Source organism: Astatotilapia calliptera, chromosome 23 (assembly GCF_964374335.1).
Source record: "Astatotilapia calliptera chromosome 23, fAstCal68.1, whole genome shotgun sequence".
Classification (NCBI taxonomy): domain Eukaryota; kingdom Metazoa; phylum Chordata; class Actinopteri; order Cichliformes; family Cichlidae; genus Astatotilapia; species Astatotilapia calliptera.
Window position 1 is genome coordinate 32926340 of NC_137443.1, and position 10923 is coordinate 32937262.

At 42.6% G+C, this 10923-nt stretch overlaps 1 protein-coding gene across 1 annotated transcript in view; it reads left to right on the top strand.

Moving 5' to 3' along the window:
• LOC113016994 (ATP-binding cassette sub-family C member 4-like) overlaps positions 1-10829 on the top strand; it is a 61666-nt gene extending 50837 nt beyond the window's left edge. Inside the window, exons 15-31 of the mRNA XM_026160249.2 lie at positions 508-705; positions 981-1118; positions 1250-1287; positions 1367-1479; positions 1563-1709; positions 2731-2810; positions 3741-3891; positions 4044-4163; positions 4264-4374; positions 5042-5142; positions 6313-6504; positions 6605-6760; positions 7469-7558; positions 8989-9161; positions 9360-9465; positions 9867-10001; positions 10082-10829. Of these exons, the coding sequence (XP_026016034.2) occupies positions 508-705; positions 981-1118; positions 1250-1287; positions 1367-1479; positions 1563-1709; positions 2731-2810; positions 3741-3891; positions 4044-4163; positions 4264-4374; positions 5042-5142; positions 6313-6504; positions 6605-6760; positions 7469-7558; positions 8989-9161; positions 9360-9465; positions 9867-10001; positions 10082-10171 (2139 nt within the window). The 3' untranslated portion in view covers positions 10172-10829. The remainder of the gene's footprint in view (positions 1-507; positions 706-980; positions 1119-1249; positions 1288-1366; positions 1480-1562; positions 1710-2730; positions 2811-3740; positions 3892-4043; positions 4164-4263; positions 4375-5041; positions 5143-6312; positions 6505-6604; positions 6761-7468; positions 7559-8988; positions 9162-9359; positions 9466-9866; positions 10002-10081) is intronic.
• The last annotated feature ends 94 nt before the right edge of the window (positions 10830-10923 follow it).

A 10923-nucleotide genomic window follows, 5' to 3' on the forward strand; every position in this document is an offset into this window, starting at 1 on the left:
AAACAGATCAGGTTTACATTTCGCGGGCAAAACAAAGTAGCTCACAATTGCTATTGCGCCATCCAATGGACACAATTGGAACAACAGTTTCTTTATTGAAAAATTGCTGCTCATTTTTATACTTTACAAAATCATCTCGCGGGCTGGATTAAACCCGTTTGCGGGCCTGATCCGGCCCGCGGGCCGTACGTTTGACACCCCTGTATTAGATCATAGACTGAAGGGGCTGCAGGGATTTATCTTTGTCTCTTCAGGAGATGTTTTCTGAAATTCAGCCACACTACTACCATTTGTAGAAAAGCACAAACAAGACTGAGTGCTGCCAAAGCAAGCTGACTGTCAACAGACTATCTGGGTGACTCGCAGGACTTTGAAGATGTAAACCGCAGTACATTTCCAAACACTACAAAGTGTGTGTTTCACATGAGGAGGTGGTGCTGCCATAGGTCTGTAAAACACAGCTGTACAATTTCCTAACACTTGGTGATATGTGTGTGTGTTTGTCAGGGTCACATGGTGGCAAAGGGAACTTACACGGAGCTTCAGCAGTCTGGATTGGACTTCACCTCTCTTCTCAAGAAGGAGGAAGAGGAGCAACAGCAGCCTCATCATGACACCCCCACCAGAACTCGAACTCTGTCTCAAAATTCAGTGCTGTCCCAGACTTCCTCTGTCCAGTCCATCAAAGATGAAGACCAGTTACCGGTTAGTGGATAATTATCAGTAAAAACAGCCTAGTTTTTAAAAAATCAGGGTTGTTTATAGGAAATGGGTCGTTTCTGCCCATCCCTAGTTTAATATCATGTTTGCTTTTCTTTCTTTTCCCCTTCCCCAATGGTCTTTAACATACAGAGCGTGCTGAACTGACACAACTTGAGCTTAGTTTGCTTTAGTCCGTTTTCATTTTGACAAGTTAAACACAGGGAACTTGACGGCCAGTGATCATGATACTTGTCTGCATGCTGATGACTTCCTCGCAGGCGGAGAAAGTTCAGACATTTGCAGAGGAGACTCGAACTCAGGGAACCATTGGAATACGCATCTATGCCAAGTATCTGGCAGCTGGGGCCAACATTGTGGTTCTGCTGGCTGTCGTGCTGCTTAACATCATGGCTCAGGTACACAAAGACTCACCTGCACTTGTAATTCGCCTTCCACATGTTAGCTCAGTGAGAATAAGTGTTGAATGCATTTCACATGTGTAATATAAAGCAGTAAAAATTATTTTTTTGGCTTTTATATCTTCTAGGTAGCATACATCATGCAAGACTGGTGGCTAGCTTACTGGTAAGTATCTTCAATCTGCCGTTTTCCTCATAGACTGCAGCTTTTACATGTCTGTTTATACTCATGTCTGACTGTTTAGGGCTGATGAGCAAGAAAAACTAATGGCCAGCAGTAACATGACTAACATCACAACAAATGGACTAAATGTCACCAAAGAGCTGGACACGGATTTTTACCTGGGAATTTATGGAGGTAAAGGCGTTCTCTTATTTACACTGCGCTGCATTTCTTCTGATTTTACTCCACTGGTGTTTTATGGTGTGTTATTTTTCCAGGTTTGACTGCAGTCACCATAATCTTTGGCTTTGGCAGGAATTTGGTGCTGTTCAATGTGCTAGTGAGGTGTTCACAGTCTCTGCACAACCGCATGTTTAGCGCTATACTCCAAACACCCGTGCGCTTCTTTGACATCAATCCGATTGGTAAGCAAAACTTTGCAAATTTTTAGTGTTGTACGTTCTAAAGCCAGAGTCGGTAAATTGTAGAATTTTGTAGTTCAAAAACTTCTAAATGGAATTCTGTAGTGCTCGTGTGGGCCAGCCACTCACCGGAGGGGAGATGGTCAGGGGCAGGCTGAGAAATCTGGCTTTAGGAACTTGGAATGGCACCTTTCTGTTGGGGAAGGAGCCTGAGCTAATGCTTAAGGTTGAGAAATATGAACTAGGTGTAGTCACGGTCACATGAACTCATAGCTTTTGCTCTGGTGTCTAGAGAGGGCTGGACATTGTACCAGTCCTGGGTTGCCCTCAATGAGAGGTGACAGGCAGGTTGGGTATACAGGTATCCCCAATTTGGCAACTGTGCTTTGGGATGGATGAGTCTGGTTGTTTCCCTGTGCATTTGAGTCAAGAAACAGGTCCTGACTGTCATTTTATGCTTATGTGTAAAATCACATTTGACACGTCAGCACAATACCCAACCCTCTTCAAGTCCCTGGGTAGGATGCTTGATCTGCTTAAATGATGTCCTCAATCCTGCTGATACACTTTTTGTAGTGGAAGCAGAGTCTGGAGCTAACCCATCCATCACTGTGGCTGAGGCCACTGAAGTAAAAAAACAAACAAACAAAAAAGCTGGCCAGGCCCCAGGGTTAGATGAGGTTTGGTGAGGTTCCTCTTCCTTACACATAGGGTCAGGAACTCAGTCATACCTTGGTGTGACCCAAATAACCCAGATAAAGGGGGTAAAGATGGATGGATGAATTTTGTGGTTACTTTTACTCCATTTGCCATCTTTGTGGGGGCACAGTATACAATTCAATTCAATTTTATTTATATAGCGCCAAATCACAACAAAAGTCGCCTCAAGGCGCTTCATAGATACAGAGAAAAACCCAACAATCATATGACCCCCTATATACAGGCAAGGAAAGTTAAACTAAACATTAATCTTACTCTAGCTGGTTTCAAAGTGTGGTGATAATTATCTCTTGTCTGACCTCAGGAAGAGTATTGAACAGATTTTCAAAGGACATTGGGCTGCTGGACTCCAACATGCCAGTGACGTTTGCAGATTTCGTTCAGGTGAGGGTAGATTTCTCAGCAAAGACACAGCAGCATTTTTCTTTTCTAAACCACTGACAAAGCTGCAATGAAGATCATAACAAGTGACAGTTTATGGTGGAGCTGTAGCCTCCACGCTCTTTTCGATAAACACAGCAGGTCCAGAGCAAAGGTAGGGAAGTATTTCCCTGAAGTAACAGCAGCACTCACTACTGTAATGATAATAAAACTTTCAAGCCAATAAAAGTCATTTAAAGTCCAATAAAAAAAAAACGGTAACAAGTCTTAATAGAATCAAATCAACAGTTCAACAACCTAAGAAGAAAAGCGATCTTACCATGTGCTCATCTGTTGCTGGGTAGTTTTCCAAAGTGAAAGCTAAATTCTATGAAGAAAATGCCATAACTAGGCAATTTAAACTTTGCTGCAGACTCACAGCAGCTGTCCCATCACTATGAAATCAATGCAGTACCTGAAATACTTCACTCAGGTCCAGGCTTTATAACTCATTAGCCCTTAGCTCTTAACTTTGAAGCTAATCATTACACTGATTACATGCTGCTGGACAAAATATTACGAATTTCTTTGTTGTCACATGTTCCTTGAGCTTGCCTCAGTCACTCAGTACTCAGTGCTGCCACTGGTGAGTAAAGCGAAAGTGTAAGCGCTGTGGCACTGCCCTTTGCTGAGGTTGGTAACATTTACCTACTGATGCCCATCTGAGATAACGCTCTTATTTGTAACAGAGGGTCAAAGATCTCTTTGAAGAATAAAATGAGTAAAACTGACAGTGCTGTTACTAAAGTGAAAGGCTGAAGTACAATGCACAAGTTAATGAAAATACTTTCTCATTCTGTAAAACATTCATTTTTCTTTTCTAAAGACACTCAAAAAGAAAAAGGCACAAGAACAAACCACTTTAATGTTGATGTGTTTTTCTGTTGTGAGCAGATCTTCCTCCAGATACTTGGGGTCATTGCTGTTGCAGCGTCAGTGATTCCCTGGATCCTTATCCCCGTTGTCCCCCTCCTTCTCATCTTTCTTTATTTGCGTCGCTACTTTCTGCGGACCTCCAGAAATGTTAAACGGCTGGAGTCCACCAGTGAGTGTCCTACAGTACAACAGTGTGTGAAGAAGGAGATACACGTGCTGCTACTGTTGTTTCTTTTTCATTTTAAAACCTGCATATGTAATATCTTTAAAACTTGAAGCTCTTTAACCTATTGGTAACTTCTGACTCATCTGTGTCCTCAGCTCGGAGTCCAGTCTTCTCCCACTTGTCCTCATCTCTTCAGGGCCTTTGGACAATCCGAGCATTTGGGGAAGAGAAGCGCTTCCAGAAAGTCTTTGATGCCCATCAGGACCTGCACTCAGGTGCTCTTCATGCTTGGCACATAGAAGCTCATATTATGATCAGAGAACTTAAAAATTGTATGTTTTTGAACTGTCTGTGATGGATTGTTTCCCTGTGCAGAGGCCTGGTTCCTGTTCCTGACCACCTCTCGCTGGTTTGCTGTCCGCCTTGATGGCATCTGCTCCATCTTTGTTACCATCACTACTTTTGGCTGTCTGCTGCTCAGAGACAGTGAGAGAACTAATTTTACTGTTGATTTAGTCTTGCTGTTTGCGATCGCTTACCAGCAGGGGGCAGCAGTGTGCCGGTTATCCACTATATTGCCAAAAGTATAGGCTTACCCATCCAAATTGATGAACGATCAAGCTTCTCCATCTGGCAAGCCGATGGTCCAGTCTGAGAACGGTACTTATCTGACTGTTTCCAGGGAAAGAAACTCTTAGTGCAGCATACCAAGACATTTTGGACAATTTCATTCAGGAAGGGGCCATCAAGGCGATGGCCCCCTGTTCTAGCATGACTGTGTACAGTACACAAAGCAACGTCCATGAAGTCCATGAAGACATGTGTGAGTGAGTTTGGGATGAATTCGAGTGGAGATGACGAGCTAGGCCTTCTCATCCAACATAAGTGTCTGACCTCACAAATGCACTTCTGGAAGAATGATCAAAAATCCCAAAAACGCACTGCTAAACCTTGTGGAAGAGTTGAAGCTGCATAATTTTAAACCCTCTAAATTAAATGGATGGGATGTCACTCAAGTTCATATGCTTGCGAAGGCAGTTAAGTGAATACTTTTGGCAATACAGTGTATATGCAGTCCAGCAGATGCTGAGTGATTGCTGCCGTTTAACTTTTAAAAGTGTTAGTAAAATGGTTGTTTTCCTGCTCCTGTCAGAGCTTGATGCGGGTGCTGTTGGTTTGGCTCTGAGCTACTCTGTCACACTAATGGGCATGTTCCAGTGGGGTGTCAGACAGAGTGCAGAGGTGGAGAACATGGTAAGATACTCACTGTCTCTTTTATTTCCAGAGCTTGTATCATTTCTTTCCATACTGAGCTTTTGCTATTCCCATATAAATCTCACTAATTTCCAGAAATAGTCCAAAGATTGTATTTATTCTGTCATTTGAACATCAAAAGTCTTCTTTGCCATTTTGTTTTATATTTATGGTTGTTGGGCTTGTTGACATGGAGGTGAATCTGAGACCACTTTCCTGATGTTGTATGATTTCTGCCTGGTGTGCTACGCATCTTAAACTTGTGTTGTCAGCAGACTTAAATGATCAAAAATTTTTAGGAGTCTGAAGTAAATTATTTATTTGGGTGATGCAGTGGTTAGAACTGTTGTCTCCCAGCAAGAAGAAGGTCCTGAGTTTAACTCCACCATCAGGCCGGGGTCTTTCTGTGAGGAGTTTGTATGTTCTCCCCATGTTTGTGTGGTTTCTCTCCGGGTACTCCAGTTTCCTCCGAAAGTCCACAGACATGAAGTTAGTTGTGAATTTAAAATGCCCGTAGGTGTGAATGTGAGTGCGAATGGTTATCTGTCGACCTGGCGACCTGTCCGGGGTGTACCCTGCCTCCCGACCTGTGGTAGCTGGGATAGGCTCCAGTCCCCCCGTGACCCTGAATTTGATAAGCAGAAGAGGACGAATGGACATTATTATTTTGCAAGAGTCCAAAGGGTTAAGCTTTGGGATTCTGCTCTTTCACATGAATAGCATGAATAGACCACTAGTTGTACTGGTGTTTCTCTGGCATCTGTCCATAATAAATAATACCTGCATTCTCCTTGATACCAAGTAGACACACTAAATGATTCTATAACATCCGTCTGATTCACGTGGCAGTTCTCCTTCATTGAGAAAAGCAGCTCATGGAGAAAAAGTAGTTTAGGAAAATAATCCTGCAGAAACAGTGGCGGACTGAAGCATCCTGAACACTGAGTTGTGAGTTGCAGACTTGCTGATTGGATGTGGAGGATGTGGTGGGCAGTATCTTCTTAAATTTTTGGTGTAATTCTAGATATTAATCCATTCTTTCAGATTTACCTGATTGTTTATTTCTTAAATTGAACTTGTATGCAAATAGTTTTATTACATGTTGTGTTCTTGACTACACCACACAGACTGATCCTGATTTAATGTGCATTCCTGCGTTTCTGTCCTCAGATGACATCAGTGGAAAGAGTAGTAGAGTACACTAAACTGGAGAGTGAAGCACCCTGGGAAACCCAGAAACGTCCTCCTCCTGATTGGCCAAGTAAAGGCCTGGTGACTTTTGACCAGGTCAACTTCTCCTACAGTGCTGACGGACCTCAGGTGCTGCACAACCTGAAAGCCATGTTTAGACCCCAAGAGAAGGTCAGACATCAAGGTTCATTTGTTTTGTTTCTAAGAACCTGAAGCCATTTGTGTGATACGCTGTCAAACCAAAGCTTATGTTCTGTGTCCTGTGGGTCAGGTTGGTATTGTGGGTAGAACAGGAGCCGGGAAAAGCTCTCTGGTCTCGGCTCTGTTCCGCCTGGCAGAGCCCCAGGGGAAGATCTACATCGACGGTATTGTGACCTCTGAGATCGGCCTCCATGACCTGCGGCAGAAGATGTCCATCATTCCTCAGGTACAACATCATAGCTGACCTCTTAGCAGAACACAACACTAGCATCTGGCTACTCTTGTTGCCTTGTTTCGTAGCTCGTCTACTATGACTTTGTTACTTTGACATGAGAAATATTTGGCTAATAAGTGACATTAATTATTACTAGTTGGGCACATCCTTAAAGCTAAGAAAGGATCAGCAGCCCCAGTCTGCTCTGACACTCTAGAGTCTGTTTGCTCTGTGAGAAAAGCACAAGTGTTGCAACAAAGTGCACAAGCACTTTGTTGCAACTGCTTTGATTTGGTGCTTATAAATAAAATTGAATTATTTGCTCAAACAATTATACGAGTGTAGTTTTAACACTGCATCTTTTGGTTTTTTTGTTGTTTGTTTGTTTGTTTTCACCAGCTTACCAGTAATGAGTTAAAATCAGCTGTCCAGCAAACATTTTCCCCTCAACGCTCTCAGCATTTCAATTCCCACAAAGCTCTTTGCTGTGATCAGTCAGAACTTTTGCAAACTGTAGGATGCATTCAAAACCAAAGGAGGGCAGCTGGTTACAGTTTGCCATGTGTGCCATTTAGGTTTTTTAAACTTTTACCTGCCACAGCAGGACATTCACTCAGATATGTCGAAATAAGTCACTGTGCTGTTCTGTTTACAAATAGTCCACAAAATCTAATCATTTTGGTGTCCTCTGGGTTCTCCAACTCTCCCCCACCCCTTTAGGACCCGGTACTGTTTACGGGTTCCATGAGAAAGAACCTGGATCCATTTAACCAACACACAGATGAAGAACTGTGGAGTGCTCTGGAAGAGGTCAGTAACTCTCACAATCGGCAGAATCAGTAGTGTGTGAGTTTTAATTCTTGTATGATGAAGCAGAATACTTGCCAAACTATTTTATTATCTTACCATACAACAGAAATATTGTGAAATATGTCAGGTTGGCTCATCAGAGCGTAGCGTACTAGCATCAAACTGTCCCATTCAGGATGACTGAGGGTGGAGGAGCTGCTGTCTCTATTGCATGAGGATATTCTCTTACATAGGCAATTATGTAATTATGTCCTGGAGCCAGGAGCGGACAATCAGAGATCCCAGTGTGGTGGTGAATGACCTCAAGGATTTTGACCTCAAAATCAGCCTTGAAAAGAGCTGCCAGGAACCTGCACCATGTATGGACTGTCTGGGGCTCTATATAGATCCTATTCCTAATTGTGTCACTTTCAGAGCAGAGGATCATCAGCATCCTTCACACATTGTCTCTCCCTCTTTCAGCTGAGAAAAACTGTGCAGTTCCAACTCTCTGCATCCTTGCACTCTTTAATTCCTGTGGTGCATTTACAACCGCTTATAATGAGGGATTGTCAGCTTTGGGTCACATCTCTACATCTGCTGCTGTCACAGTGTAACAATAACACCGCACTGTCTATCACAGTTCTCCACCTGCAGAGGAACCCAGCAGCTCTTATTGCACAAATACCTCTGAGGGTGATGTTACCCAGAGTAGCCCTTATGGCCTATGATGGGAAGGCAGTGAATGGCACAAATGTGCTAAAGCTGTGCTCTTAGCATCACGGGACATCTCTGTGGGTAACATTGTTGTCAAAACAGATGACTATGCAGTAATTATATTATGTTATAGTTTATATTAATCTTTGTTAGGATATTTAGATACTAACAGGTCTTATTCATGATTTTTATATGTAAGAAGAAGAACTTCAAATTTAATGCAGAGAAGCTAATATGTGAAGAATGGAGTCTCTCTTTTATACTGATTGCAGCATTCTGGATCAACTGAAGGCTTTTAGGCTTTTACAGCAATGCAGCCTAGAATAAATAAATACACCAACTAGCTTTCCAGCTTTACTTTGAGACAGGTTGCTTCTAATTTTACAGGTACTGCACAAATTAATAGAAAGAAAAGAAAGGCAGTCCTTAATGTAGATGCTAAGGAACATACCCTGATCAAACATGAGTCCTTGTGTTATTGGAGGTTGAGTCAGTGTCAGGTTAGACACACTATTTGTTTTTGAATCATTTGTCTTGATTGATAAATAAAGCTGGGTGTCATCTGCGTATCATATCATAGCAGTGCTTCTAATAATGTCTAAGGGAAGCATGTATGATTGGTCCCAGTACAGAACCCTGTGGAACTAACTGTAAAAAGACGACAGAGCAGGAATTATTTATAGAGGACACACACAGTGTAGTTAAAGCTGCTTTATTTTTTTTTATTCCTGCAGGTGCAGCTAAAGTCTGTGGTGGAAGAGCTCCCTGGAAAGTTGGAGACTGCCCTGGCTGAGTCGGGCTCCAACTTCAGTGTGGGCCAGAGGCAACTGGTGTGTCTGGCACGAGCTGTCCTGAGGAAGAACCGCATCCTCATCATTGATGAGGCCACAGCCAATGTGGACCCGAGGTACTGCAAGATGACGTTTGCCTACTGTGTATGAACAACATCTTGTTAGACAGAAGAATATCTTGTGTACTGCAGCATGATGGGATACAGAAACTACTCGGCTGATAACACTTACTTTGACACATCGGTGGTTGTTTGCTGATAGTAAATTTTATCTAAAGGTCACACTAACAGAAGCGTTTATTTCTGCGGCTGCAGGACCGATGAGCTGATCCAGAAAACCATACGAGATAAATTCAGGGAATGCACTGTGCTCACCATCGCTCATCGCCTCAACACCATCGTAGACAGCGACCGTATACTGGTGAGTCCTGAATCGTTGACAGTGATGCCACTTAATTAGGTAAAACCTCTAATTAGGTAGTAGTTAAACAACTAATGCAAAGGTAAAAAGTAGAATGGCTTTTTGCTGAGAGCTGGATCCAAATAATCTGTCAATGCCAGGCCTTAGAAATGCATTAATGCATTCTGTATTTGACAAGATTGGTGTCCAAACATACAAACTGTAACACAAGTGTGACTGTCACCTTTGGAGCAGCTTCTGCTTTCCCTGTATGTGGATGGAGTGTCGGGCTTTCTGGGTTTAGCAGCTTTTCTTTCATAGCCTGAAAAATGCCAGATTCAAGTCAAGAGGCTATTAGTTTTACTTTGAAACTCATACTTTGCTCTTACTTTTGTGCAATAATCAGAACTATTTGTTTCCAGGTTCTAGATGCGGGGAAGATCCATGCGTATGATGAGCCGTACACCCTGCTGCAGGATCCCACTAACATTTTTTATAAAATGGTGCAGCAGACGGGCAAACAGGAGGCAGCAGCTCTTCTAGAGGCAGCTAAAAAGGTCAGTTTGTTTTCGTTAAGTGTGAAGAACTTGAGTCAATCTCTTTTTGTAAACTGACATTTGTAAACTATGCGTTCCAGGCTTACGACAGCAGGAGCCGCCCCAGCCTGTCAAACGGACACGCAGTAACAGCAGACGGGAACTTGGTTATCTTTGAGACCGCTCTGTAAGCTCAGGGAGGCACTGAATTGCTGCTGCTCCTCCAGAAGATCCCTGGGCTGTAAAGCCCCTCCAGTCTCTGGTGAAAGCGCTGATCCGCTGCTGGTGGCGTAAGACGGGGTGGACGTGACCTGCACAGCATTGATTTGCTGGGCCTGATGTGGCCACACAGTGCAGCTGTTTCCTCAGACTGACTGCCCAGAAATCAGGGCTATGAGAACTGTTGATGTAGAGCACTACCTATTTATCTCTCACGTGTTAAATTGCTGCTCAGCATTCTGGTGCCTTGCACAAATAGCTTTTAAATGGCTACATAATCCTTAAAATCCCAAGTGCTTTAATTTACTGATGGAAGTAAATCACTTGTAGATCAAAGTGATATTATTGTTCAGGATTAGTAACGACCAAATTCTTACTCTGCAGAGATCTCTCTATTTTTTTCACATTTATCTCTTTAACTACATGTTTTAAAGACTTGGAAAAAAAGCGTCACAAGATTTCAGTGTTAAATATTTTGTTCCTTGTGTTGTTTAAATGCTGACTGAAGCGTTTCCAGGGAGGAAAGTGAAATAGCAGTGTGAGCTGTCTGCTGAATGTTTAAGTTATTTCAACTTTGTACGCTTGTTTTGTCAAATATTACATAAAAGGCCCACACATCTCACATGGTAACATTTGTCTTGGTGTATTGTGTAGTTTTTGCTTTTTGGCAAATATTGCTACTAAGATATAATACTGAAATCAAATCTTTGGTCAAGTCAAGAAG